Raw genomic sequence first — 13,588 nt, 5'->3', positions numbered from 1 at the left:
CCATTCCATTCTGTTCCATTCCATTCCATTCTCTATTTGCTATTCTATTCTGTTCTATTCTGTTCTGTTCTATTCTATTCTATTCTATATTCTATTCTATTCTATTCTATTTTCTATTCTATTTTCTATTCTATTCTATATTCTGTTCTATTCTATTCTATATTCTATTCTATTCTATTTATTCTATGTTCTATTCTATTCTATTCTATTCTATATTCTATTCTATTCTATTCTATTCTATATTCTATTCTATTTTATATTCTATTCTATATTCTGTTCTATTCTATTCTATATTCTATTCTATTCTATTCTATATTCTATTCTATTTATTCTATGTTCTATTCTATCCTATTTATTCTATGTTCTATTCTATTCTATATTCTATTCTATTCTATTCTATTTTATATTCTATTCTATATTCTGTTCTATTCTATTCTGTTCTATTCTATTCTATTCTATATTCTATTCTATTCTATTTTATATTCTATTCTATTCTATTCTATTCTATATTCTATTCTATTTTATATTCTATTCTATTCTATTCTATTCTATTCTATTCTATATTCTATTCTATTCTATTCTATTCTATTCTATTCTATTCTATTCTATTCTATTCTATTCTATTCTATTCTATTCTATTCTATTCTATTCTATTCTATTCTCGCATTGACCTACATTGTCAGAAGCCAGCAGAAGAAAGTCACAAATGGCATTACTAAAATTGCGATCTCTGGATTGTGAGAATTCAGTGTTGAGTGAAGAATTTACTGTGGCCACCCTCAGAACCCCATCATTCAAGCTCTTTGGAAAATTTGCGTCCAGATCCCAAAAGCTTCTGAGTGAGACAAGGATTATGGGATCAGATTTCTTACCCCTTCCCTCTCTAATACTAACAGCTGGTGAGAGTAACAATATTTTAAAAAATAGAATGAAATATTCCATAAATATAAAAATAGCTCACCAATTTTTTTTTAAAATGATTCAGACTTTCTTTTTGCTATGGCCACCAAGACAGCCTATTAAATGAATGACCAGCTGCCTCTCTGGAAATGTTCAGGTTTGGTGACTCTCCAAGAAGAATGAGTTTGGCCGGGTTTTGTTGAGTAACCACGGAGAGCAAGTCTTTCATATATCTAATCCTCGTAGATCCACAATGCTGGAAAAATGGCTTGCTCCAGTCTTTTTTGTCTTTTTTTTTAACTTGGAAAAATGTTTGCCTGTGCTTTTCTTGTTTCCCAGGGCAGAAGCCATCTGAACCACGAGAAGGAGATGTTTGCTCATGACCATCCCACTGTGAAGACACTGGAGGAAGTGGTGCGGACAATAAAACCAACAGCTATTATTGGTAACTGTTCTCGTTTCCTTGTTGAATTCTTTCTGTTCTCCTTGCCTTCCTGTTAACTCTCACTTTCATGCTGCAATTACTTACTTATATATTTATAATTTGTTAATAATTTGTTTATTATTATTTATCACATTTTTTAATCCTACCTTTGTTACTACAGAAATATCTCAAGGCGGTGAATATACCTAATACGCCTTCTTCCTACTATTTTCCCCACAGTGAGTTCTAGTTCTGCCTAAGCCATGAAAGCTGGCTGGGTGATTTTGTGCCAGTCACCAGGAGACTTTGTGAGTTGTAGTCCCACCTTAGCCATAAAAAAACAATGAATTGACTTTGGGCCAATCATCAGGAGACAATGAGTTCTAGTCCTGCCTTGGGATGGAAGTCAGCTGGGTGACTTTGGGCCAATCACTGGGAGACAGTGAGTTCTAGTCCTGCCTTAGGATGGAAGTCAGCTGGGTGACTTTGGGCCAATGACTGGGAGACAGTGAGTACTAGTCCTGCCTTAGGATGGAAGTCAGCTGGGTGACTTTGGGCCAATCACCGGGAGACAGTGAGTTCTAGTCCTGCCTTAGGATGGAAGTCAGCTGGGTGACTTTGGGTGCATATGTCCACCACCTTGAGTAATTTGTAAAACTAATCAAGGCGGGAGGCAAATAGCAAAACACTTAAGCAGGTTGGGACATCACTTCACATCATGTTCTAAAAGCATGCTTAATTGGCGTGAGGTTTTTATGGCCTGATTGATCGCACAGATCCAACCTGTTTGCTTAGCTTTTCCTTCAGCATTTGTGTGAACCGAGAAAACAGGTACATTCAGTTCTCAGGTAAAGTGTACAGAGAAATTAGCAATAGCACTTAGTCGTATGTACCACTTCACGATGCTTTACAGAGTCAGCATATTTGCCCCCAACAATCTGGGTCCTCGTTTTACTGACCTCGGAAGGATGGAAGTCTGAGTCAGCCTTGAGCTGATCAGAATCGAACTCCTGGCAGTTGGCAGAATTAGCCTGCAATGCTCCATTCTAACTACTCTGGCAGAGGGAGGGAAGGAAGGAAGGGAGGGAGGGAGAGAGAGGGGGGAGGGAGAAGAAAGAAAGAAAAAGAAAGAAATAGCAATTGTACTTAAGACTTCTATACCGCTTCACACAGTGCTTTTCAGCTCTCTCTAAGCAGTTTACAGAGTCAGCATATTTGCCCCCAACAATCTGGGTCCTCGTTTTACTGACCTCGGAAGGATGGAAGGCTGAGTCAGCCTTGAGCTGGTCAATTAATTTCCATCCAACTCTTGTTTTTTTCCGTTTGTTCTCTTTCTTTTTTAAAAAAAACCGTGCAGGTGTGGCCGCTGTGGCAGGTGCCTTCACTCACCAGATTTTGAAGGACATGGGGACCTTCAACGAGAAGCCCATTGTGTTTGCCCTCAGCAACCCAACGAGCAAAGCAGAATGTACGGCCGAAGATTGTTACCGCTTGACAGACGTAAGACGGCTCTTGTCGAAGCTTCCGACTACAGAGTCCTCCGCTTGCGACTGTAATTGAGCCAACAATTGCGGTCCTAGGTTGAGGTGTCATTAAGTGGATCATCGTGTGACCATACCCAATTTTGTGACATTTTGTGCAACGTGCAATAAGCAAATGCCAGGGTCATTGTTCATTATGGCCGGGTTTTTTTTTAAAGGAAACGTAAAGTTAACGCAAGTTCCTAGCAAAAATATTATACAGGTAGTCCTCGACTTGCAACAGTTCATTTAGTGACTATTCGAAATTACAACGGCACGGGGAAAAAGTCACTTATTACCGTTTGTCACACTTGCAGCCATTGCCGCCTCCCCATGGTCACATGATTAAAATTCAGAAGCTTGGCGCCTAGTTCATATTTATGACGGCTACAGTGTCTCCCGGGGTCACGTGATCCACTTTTGCGACCTTCTGATGAGCACGGTCAATGGGGAAGGCAGATTCACTTAACAATCAGGTTACTAACTTAACAACTGCAGTGATTCACTTAACAGCTATGGCAAGGAAGGTCGTAAAATGGGGCAAAACTCACTTAACAAATGTTTCACTTAGCAACAGAAATTTGGGGCTCAATTGTGGTCGTAAGTCGTGGACTGCCTGTACTTTGTGGTCATGTGACCACGGGATGCTGCAAATGGCAGTACAGGGGAGCCCGTTACCGAAATGACTTCACGTGACTGAGGGCGGGTGGTCTCAGCCATTGGGACTTCAGATCAGAGTAGTCAGTATCTTTTTCAGGGCCCATCCTAACTTTGAACGGTTGCTAAGTGGCCAGTCCTAAGTCAGGGATCACCTGTAGGCAACTTTGCTACTGAGGAGGCCACTGTTTGAGGACAAGCTTGTCTCTCAGGTGTCAGATATGAAACACATCATGCTTGGAACAGCCAAACTCAGAATGGAGACTTCCAAGCCAGCGTTTGGAGCTTTTGGGGGCTTAAAACATTGCTGGAATGGTCAAAAAACAAAAAGCATCAGAAGATTTCCACTCACTTCAAAGCAGCTGTTTCACGTCTGACGTCTTTTAACATTGCAGCCTTTTGCACCCGTTCCTTGTCTTCCTTTTTCCATGTTCCATTCACCTTCTTTGCCATACACTAAATAAAAATAAGGAATGCGGTGGCTCAGTGAGCCTGTCAATCAGATGGTCGGCAGTTTGGCGGGTCGAATCCTGAGTGCCGCGTAACAGAGTGAGCGCCTGTTACTCGTCCCAGCTTCTGCCAACCTAGCAGTTCGAAAGCACGTAAAAATACAAGTAGAAAAATAGGGACCACTACGGAGGGAAGGTAACAGCGCTCCGTGCGCCCTTGGCGTCTAGTCATGCCGGCCACATGACCACGGAGACATCCTCGGACAAGCGCTGGCTCTTCGGCTTTGAAACGGAGATGAGCACCGGCCCCTAGAGTCGGAAACGACTAGCACGCATATGCGGGAGAACCTTTACCTTTACTTTTACCTTAAATAAAATAAAAAGTAAGATAAAATAATAAAATTAAATTAAAATAAAAATAAAAAATAATGAAATAAATGAAATAAAATAAATAATTAAAATAAAATAACAAAATAGTAAAATAAAAATAAGAAATAAAATAAAAAATGATAAATAAATAAATAAATAAAATAACATAAAATAATAAAATAAAATAATAAAGTAAAAAATAAATAATAAAACAAAATAGAATAATAAAATAAAATAAAATAATAAAACAAAATACCTTGACTTCTTATCAGACGGGGCCTGGACTTTCATCTTGCATTTCTTTGGATAGGGCCGGGCCATATTCGCCAGTGGGAGCCCGTTTCCGAAGGTAACCCTCTCCGATGGACGGATCTTCTTCCCTGGTCAAGGAAACAACGCCTACGTTTTCCCTGGAGTTGCTCTAGGAGTCATCGCCTGTGGAGTCCGTCACATCACCGAGGAAATCTTTCTCACCACAGCAGAGGTTTGTGCTCTTATGTTCCACTTAACTATCATTTTACTTCCAAGGAGAGGGTAGGTCATGGGTCCCATCGATTGGGGAGGTACATCTGGTGGGACCACAAAGAAAGGCCTTCTCGGTGGCGGCCCCTTCCCTTTGGAATGTCATTCTCCCTGAAGTATGGTTGGCCTCCACCGTGTTGCTTTTTGGAGATACTGGTTTTGTCGGTGGGCCTGAGAAGACGGAGCCGATCAAGTGTTGATTTGATTGATTGAGCTGTAGTGCTGCAGTGGTTAGAATGCAGTACTGCAGTTCTATTTCTGCTGACCACCGGCTGCCTGCAGTTTGGCAGTTCGATTCTGATGGGGCTCAAGTGTTGACTCAACCTTCCATTCTTTCGAGGTCAGCAAAATGAGGACCCAGATTGTTGGGGACAATATGCTGACAATGTAAACCATTTAGAGAGGGCTGTAAAGCACTGTGAAGCGGTATATAAGTCTAAGTGCTATTGCTATTGTGTTGTTGCCATGGGGGTGGGGGGTGGGGGTTATGGGATTTTTTTTATTTTTTATTTTTTTATTTTAATTCCATTTATATCCCGCCCTTCTCCGAAGACTCAGGGCGGCTTACAAGCTTAGCAGTAGCCTTCATTCTATGTATATGCCTGCTTATTAGGGCTTTCACACACACACCCCCAAGCGGCATTATTACAAAGTCAGCTTAATTGCCCCCAACAATCTGGGTCCTAAGTGGTGGATTGTTAAATATGATAAGCCAGGGGTCCCCAAGTCTCAGGCCACGGTCCACTAACCAGGCTGCACCCCATTCAGAACTGGCCCACAGAAGTGGCAGGTGAGCGCATGCAGCTGTGGCAAGAAAAGTCACAAAATGGAGCAAAACTCAGCTACCAAATGTCTCACTTTACAACAGAAATTTTGGGCTCAGTTATGGTCGAGGACTCCCTGCATGTAGGGTAGATGAAACAACAGTCAGACTTGGAATAAGCCAACTTCCCTAGGAAGAACTAGAATCTAGACACTTGTGATGCCTTAGGTCCGTGGTGGCGAACCTATGGCACGCGTGCCACAGGTGGCACGCAGAACCCTCTCTGTTGCTGCGCGCGCCCTCACCCCAGTGCTAGGCCTTAATTTAATTTAATTTTTAATTTAATTTTAATTTAATTTTAATTTTTAATTAATTCAGCTGAGTTTTATAAAACCTTTTCGCTTTTGGCCTGCGCCGCCATGTGCAAAAAAAAAAGGTTCAATCAAGCAATTTCAACTTCTCGCGAGGAAAAAAAAAATCTCGCAAAGTTGGAATTGATTGATTGAACTTTTTAGTCCCACCCAGTCTGTCGTTACCACCGCAGCCAGGCCCACCCAATGGGCCACGCCCACCCAATGGGCCACACCCAGCCAATGGGCCACACCCACCTGGCACCCAAGGATACATAAGTGGGTTTTGGGTTGCAGTTTGGGCACTCGGTCTCTAAAAGGTTCGCCGTCACTGCCTTAGGTTAAGTACTACTAGATACACAAAGAGAGGAGATGGTCCCTGTTGCAAAACATTTCCTAATGTGATGCACACTGTCTTTCTTCTCTCCTAGGCCATTGCAGAAGAGGTTACACAGGAACATCTGGACGAAGGGAGACTCTATCCCCCTTTGAGCTGCATTCGAGACGTGTCCTTCAAAATTGCCGTTAAAGTAAGACCTTTCGTGAGGTTCCTTGGTATGAGAGATTTAAGTTCCTGCTCTTGAAAAACAAACTCCTGTTTCCTCTCTGTTTTGAAACAATGAATGTTTCAGCCTCCGGCTAAATGTCACTAAACAAAAGAAATCTATTTCGTAGGTAGTCCTCGACATAGGACCAAAATGGAGCCTTCACATCATGGTTGAAAGTCATAAAATGAGTCAGTCACATGACAGACAACTTTATGACGTTGTGGTGGTAAAGTGGCCGCCGCATCAGTTGAGCAATGCCACAATTGTTAAGCAAACCAGTCGTTCGTTATGGCCACAGTTTTGCCCAAAACTGGAAGTACATTTTGGGGCAAAACTGTCGTAAAATGCAGCCGCGTGACCATGCAATGCTGCAAATGGCCGTAAATGCAATTGTGTTACCGAGCGCCTGAAGTTCAGTCACGTGAGCAAGGGGAGGGAGCAGTTTGATCTTCAAATGCGGGTCAAAAGTAGCCCCAAGTTAGGTTTGTTATAATTTCAAATGGTTGCTAAGTGACATCCATAGAGCAAGTCACAAAATGGCTAAGTCGTCTGCAATACCTATCATAGCGTGGTTGGCTTTGGAGGCTGGGAGTTATCTAGGTCAGGGGTCCCCAACCCCCAGTCCGCGGACCAGTACCAGTCTGCGGCATGCCAACAACCGGTCCACACAAACAAGCAAAGCCTCAGCTGTGGGATGCAGGCAGCACACAAAACCACACACCTTCCAGTCCGCGGAAAAACTTCTCTCCACGGAACCAGTCCCTGGTGCCCAAAAGGTTGGGGACCTCTGATCTAGATCAGTGGTTCTCAAACTGTGATGTGTAGACACCGGGGGGGGGCGTGATGTCGTCACAGGGGGGTCCATGAAAGCTTAAAGAAATGTTATGATTTGAATCTTAAGTCTTGGTGGTCCACAGAAGTTATTTAAAGAGGGTCTGTGTTGAAGAAAAGGTTGAGAACCAGTGACCTAGATCAGAGGTCCCCAACCTGTGGGCCACTGCCGGTCTGTGGCCTGTTCGCAACCAAGTCACATGAATGCTTGGCTGGCGCATGCACGTGTGCGCACGGCCCCACTCACGTGAGGGTCACGGGTGCTCGGGGCCCCACTCACGTGAGCGTCGCAGGCTCCCGCAGCCCCAATTGCGCGAGCATCACAGGTGCTCTCGCCCTCACTTGCGTGAGCAAAGGGCACTCATGTGGGCATGCGTGCATGCGCACGCGTCTGCCCTTCCCCCGCCCCGGGCTGCCAACCCGGAAAGGTTGGGGAATTCTAATCTAGATGGCATCTAGTTGGAATAAATGGCTTTGTCCAATGTTTTTTGTTTTTCTTCTGTCTCTTGTTCCTAGGTGGTTGACTACGCCTATAAACACAACTTGGCCTCCTGGTATCCAGAGCCAGAGGACAAAGAAGCATTTGTGAAATCCCTCGTTTACAGCCCTGACTATGATTCCTTCATTATTGATAGTTACCAGTGGCCAGAGGAAGCCATGAAGACTCAAAATATTTAATTCTTCTCTTTTGTGAAAGCAGGCAAGAGGGAATCTTCAAGCGGCTGTGAACCTTAAGATGCTAAAGTGTCTTGACCTTCAGGCTTGTAGGATCTTCAGTTATAAATTGAGAGAAGAGCAAGTACCCATCCTTTCTATGAGCAGCTTCCTTTAAAAAAAAAAAATCTGACCCGGAAATCATACAGAGTAAACGAGGACCAATTGTTGTGATTAGTTGAAGTTTACCAAGTTCCAGTATTCTTGAATCTCTTTTCAGAAGTGAAACTGACCTTCCCTTATTGGGTCTTTTCCAAATGTATTAGAAATTCAGCTCTCCAAATTCCCTGTCAGCAAGGTTCACTTCCAGGACGATGAAAGCTGGATTAAGAATTTCTCCAGAGTTTATAGAAAATGCTTCATCCCAAAGCATACCTATTAAACTGGTGCAATTGCTATGGCCTTTCACAGCAAAGGTTACCATCCATGGGTTTAGGACAGGGATAGGCAACCTTGGCTCTTTTATGACTCGTGGATTTCAACTCCCAGAATTCCTGAGCCAGCGTGACTCAGCTTGGAAACCTCTCCTTTTTCCCTCAACCTGGCTGGCTCAGGAATTCTGGGAGTTGAAGTCCACGAGTCATAAAAGAGCCCAGGTTGCCTACCCCTGGTTTAGGAGAATGCAACTGTTTCAAAATACCCATGGAACAGCCATGACATACAGTTCAGAAGTGACTTCTTGCCCAGAGTTCTGCATGGCTTCTACCGGTCTTAGCAACTATCATTGGGGCCCTGATCCTAACCCTGATCCTCATTAGAGATGTGTAGGGTGGTATTAGTAGTCACGCAGAGTTCCCACTAGCCCAATTTACTGAAAAGTTTCCAGATAACTGATATTTCTCTAACCAGCTTATGTAACGTCCTATTACCATATAACAATGAAAGTTCTACCAAACTCCCTATGTTTTGGTTGGCCACATAGAGTAACTCAAGAAGCACTCCAAGTGTATGGTCACAACAATACGTATATCCATAGTTAATTAAGTCCCGGTTTACTCAAGTACCCCAGGTGTGTAGGTTGCACGATATGCCGAAAGATAATAATAGCATAAGGTGGATTCGTGCGACATCAAACAAAATATGGCTGACCATTTCATGCTCCAGTTTGAATACAGGTAATCCTCAGCTTACAACGGCAATGGGGACAGTTTTTTCTTTCGTTAAAACAAGACCTCATAGTTTAGCAACAGCAATCTCTGGAGTCCTTGTTGCCTTTGTCAACCAAATCCCACAGTTGTTAGATGAGGCATCTTCCTGCCAGTTGCCCACAACCAAAGTCAGTTGGGAAGCTGGCGGGGAATTGTAAGTCCTGGGCCAGCAGGCAGGTGAGAGGCTTGTGCTGAGTAGAGGGAGGTAGAAGGGATGTGGGAAGGTTGCATCAGTCAAGGAAACGTAACCCAGCAATTTGCAACCTTCCCTGTTGGCTTCCCCATTGACTTCCTGGGAAAGCCAGCAGGGGAAGGTTCCAAATGGCAGTCATATGATTGTGTGCTCTGCAACCGGTTGTAAGTGCAAACTGGTTGCCAAGGGCCCAAATCATGATCGTGTGACTGTGGAGATGCTGGCACAACCAGCATCCCAAGGACCAGTCACAGCCATCATTCACTCAGTGCTGTTCAAACTTCAAACAGTTGCTGAATGAATGAATAGTCGTAGGTTGAGGACCATCTGTAGCTAATACAATTAAAACAGGGGGCTTTGATGGTGACTGTAGACCGGTGTTTCCCAAACTTGACGACTTTAAGATAGGTGGACTTCAATTCCCAGAATTCCCTAGCCATCAAGGATAGGTGGGGGGTTCTGGGAACTGAAGTCCACGCATCTTAAAATTGCTGTAGATTATAGCTTTTTTTCCCAGGCCTGTTCTGTAGAAATAGAAGTATCTGAAGGGTTCTGGTTAGAGCTTAGGATAGAGTTAGGAGTGGGGATTTTAAGCTAGTCTTCAGACCTTCCCATTAAGGATGATCCTGGCTTCACCCAGTCGTAAAGAAACGGATGTAGCTTTTCTAATAAAAGATGAACTGCAATTTCAACCTCGAGTGTTGAGGAAGAGAAGGCAAAGCCTTGCTCCAAATTGCAACGTTTTTATTTTATTTTGGTGGCAAGGGAACCCAGAGGATGCGGATTAGAGAAGGTCCTGCAGAAGTTCCTTTAGATGTGTCCTAAGCTTAAATCATGAGACGATCACTACTATGCCTTGAGGGGAAAAAATAGTCATCTGTTAATTCACATGCCTCGCCATCAAACACAACCCAGACATTGTAATCTCAGGGACTATTCTCTCTCTCTCTCTCTCTCTCTCTCTCTCTCTCTCTCTCTCTCTCTCTCTCTCTCTCTCTCTCTCTCTCTCTCTCTCTCTCTCTCTCTCTCTTGCTTTAATGGTATTGTATTTAAAAGCAAAGGGACGCGGTGGCTCAGTGGGTTAGGACGCTGAGCTTGTCGATCAGAAGGTCGGCAGTTTATTGGGTTGAATCCCGAGTGCCACGTAACAGAGTGAGCGCCTGTTACTCGTCCCAGCTTCTGCCAACCTAGCAGTTCAAAAGCATGTAAAAATGCAAGTAGAAAAATAGGGACCACTGCAGTGGGAAGGTAACAGCGTTCTGTGCGCCTTTGGTGTCCAGTCATGCCGGCCACATGACCACGGAGACGTCCTCGGACAAGCGCTGGCTCCTCGGCTTTGAAACGGAGATGAGCACTGGCCCCTAGAGTTGGAAACGACTAGCGCTCATGTGCAGGGGAAACTTTACCTTTACCTTATTTAAAATCATGAACCTAGTGGTAGCCTAGTGTTGAAGATGCTCCCGTCCTAAGAGTTCAATTCTAGGTAGCTAGCAGATGTTTCTCTCTTAGAGCTCAAAGAAAAAAATATCTGCTGTGAACTCTGCATGGTGTCAGGAAGGGCATCCGGCTAGTAAATGCTCAGCTCCATCCAGTCGCCCTGATTCTACCCTGAATTATGGGATTACAGAACCATAAAAAGGGAGTATTGTAATTAAAATCATAGAAGAGGCTGTTTGGGGCTCTAAACCCTGACCAATACAGGAATCCAAATTAGGGCACCCCCAGACAGATGGACGTCTAGCCTCTCCTTGTACTGTATACCCTTAGCCCAAAGTGCCGCCATGTCTTCTCTGGTTGGCTGGACCCCATCAGAGAAAATATGCCTATGAAGAAGTTTTCCCAAACTTGGCAACTTTAACACACATGGACTCATGGAATTCTGGGGGTTGAATTCCAAGTGTCTTAAAGTTGCGACGGTTGGGAAACCTGAAAAAGGAAAAGAAATGGCAGATAACTTCTGCCAAAGCTAAAAGCTTTTGAGTCCTCCTCAGGTAATGCTTCACCCCACTGGTCATTCATCGAAAATTGATTGTCATTCCTTCCAACAGATCTTGCTGAATCAGGCCCAAAGTCCCTAAAATCTAGCTAGTATCCTGTATTTAACCATCCTGGACATGGTGTTTTAAAAGAACTGTTTTTCTTCGCAGTTTCACATGCAGCTACTATAACCTGCAAACGGTCTTCCATTTTTGTCCTGTTCCTGGAAGTGATCAAAGACCACAGGAAGTTCAAAATTCACCGAGTCATTGTCTGCTTCTATTCTGATTTGTCCTAAAAACAAATGGATGCTTTTCTTGGAGAACAATTTCATGGATTTTTTTTAAAAAAATCAGGGTTTTCTAACGGTTTAAGCTATTAAAGTCTGCAGCATTGTTTTCTCATCAAAGAACAGAGATAGATAGTTTGAGAAAACAGCAGGGGGACAACACTGGGGTTCAATTGCATCAAGCAACTTGTTCTCGTTTTGTTCTTAAAATGTGAATTTGGTCCCTAGGGTGGTCAAAGAGGTTCAGAGGGGAATCCTGGGTTGGGCAAATGAAGCCCCACCCTCTTTATCTGATGCATTTAAAAGTGTGGAGTTTAAGTGGCGTCATTGCAGCGGTTGTTGTTTTTTAACTAATTTTACTAAAGATTATATCTTCAGTAATAAAAACTGATGCTAACTCAGAAATAAAAGGATAAAAAATGCAAGGAAAGAAATGATGGAGAGTGTAGAAAGAAAGAAACAAAATAAGAAGAAAAAAGGAGGAAATATATAAAGAAGTGGCTTCCAACCTTCATTACAAATATAAACCATTTTAGTAAATTGTCACCTGCTCTTAATTTACAAACAATAATCCATCCAGGGACCCATCTCTTATAAAAGACTGTAGTATAATATGGGCTGTAGATTCAGTCAATACTTCACGACTAACTGCTGTGTGATGGCATCTGTCTCCTGTTGGAATCTCTAGGAGGAAATTATGGTTACCAAATCCTTAGAAAGACTATTATGAACGGTGCCAAATATTTGGCCAAACAGCTGCTGATATTTGTCTTTGTGTGTGCTTTGTTTCTTTTCCCATAACTCCCCTCTCCACAGATAAGTAGTCCTCAACTCACAACCAGAATAAAGCCCAACATTTCTGTTGCTAAGCGAGACAGTTATTGAGTTTTGCCCCCATTTGATGACACTTCTTGCCACAGCTGTGAAGTGAATCACTGCACCTATTAAGTTCCCTCATTGACTTTGCTCGTTAGAAAAGTCACAAATGGCAATCACATGACCCCGGGACCCCGCAACCGTCATAAATGGGAGTCCATTGCTGAGCATTTGAATTTTGATCACGTGGCCACGGGGATGTGGCAACCGTCACGAGTGAGAAAAACGGACATAAGTCACTCTTCAGGGATGTTCTAACTTTGAATGGCCACTAAATGAATGATTGACCTTTAAATGCTAGGGACCCAAATGATTGCCCCTTTGCTAAGGAAATTAATGCACAATGGCATTATAATTATATTCATTCCTCGCCTAAATTGTAGGGACAAGACCAACTGCTGATATTGGTATTTTGAACAGAGGGTAGTTTTCTTACAAACCAGAACAGGTGAACATCCAAATTCTTTTTTTTTTTTTTTTTTTGGCTTTCTCAGTTATTCCCGGCAAGTGTTTGCTCCCCGGCGCAATTATATTAACAATTTTTGATAGAATTAAAATGCAAGTGATAAAAATACAAGTCGGGGATGTTTCTTAGTTTTAATGAGAAAAGATGAAGAAGTTATTTCCCTAAAATGACTTTTTCTATTTTCCTATGGTAGCCAGAAGGCTTTAGATACCTTGTGACCCAACAGGATCCCTTTCACATATTTAGTAAAGCTTCCCAGTATGTTGTGTGCATGCAAACGTGGTGGTATCTATCACATTTGTGGAAGAGACAGTATCAAATGAGAAAGGTGCAAAATACACTGGTTGCTGTGTTACAGGTAGTCCTCAAATTACAACAACAATAATAATAGTAATAGGTTCCTTGGGTGCAATCCCTAAACAACTGGAGCACCACTTGAACACCATTGGCATTGACAAATTCACCATTAGTCAATTGCAAAAGGCAGCCTTACTAGGAACTGCTTCCATCCTGCGACGATATCTGTAATACCATCAAACATCCACATCTGCCTATCCCAGGTCCTTGGTAAGGACTCGACAGGTATGGTGAT

The 13,588-nt window shown here is 43.0% G+C and overlaps 1 protein-coding gene across 1 annotated transcript in view; it reads left to right on the top strand.

Moving 5' to 3' along the window:
• The window catches only part of ME3 (malic enzyme 3), a 130,131-nt gene extending 119,940 nt beyond the window's left edge, over positions 1–10,191 (top strand). Inside the window, exons 11-15 of the mRNA XM_081327585.1 lie at positions 1,240–1,345; positions 2,682–2,824; positions 4,630–4,803; positions 6,386–6,484; positions 7,850–10,191. Of these exons, the coding sequence (XP_081183711.1) occupies positions 1,240–1,345; positions 2,682–2,824; positions 4,630–4,803; positions 6,386–6,484; positions 7,850–8,011 (684 nt within the window). The 3' untranslated portion in view covers positions 8,012–10,191. The remainder of the gene's footprint in view (positions 1–1,239; positions 1,346–2,681; positions 2,825–4,629; positions 4,804–6,385; positions 6,485–7,849) is intronic.
• Positions 10,192–13,588: the final 3,397 nt, after the last annotated feature.

Source organism: Vipera berus, assembly GCF_964194415.1.
Source record: "Vipera berus genome assembly, chromosome: 4".
Taxonomy (NCBI): Eukaryota; Metazoa; Chordata; class Lepidosauria; order Squamata; family Viperidae; genus Vipera; species Vipera berus.
The sequence above is the reverse complement of the archived record's forward strand: the minus strand, read 5'-3'. Positions and strand labels throughout refer to the sequence as shown.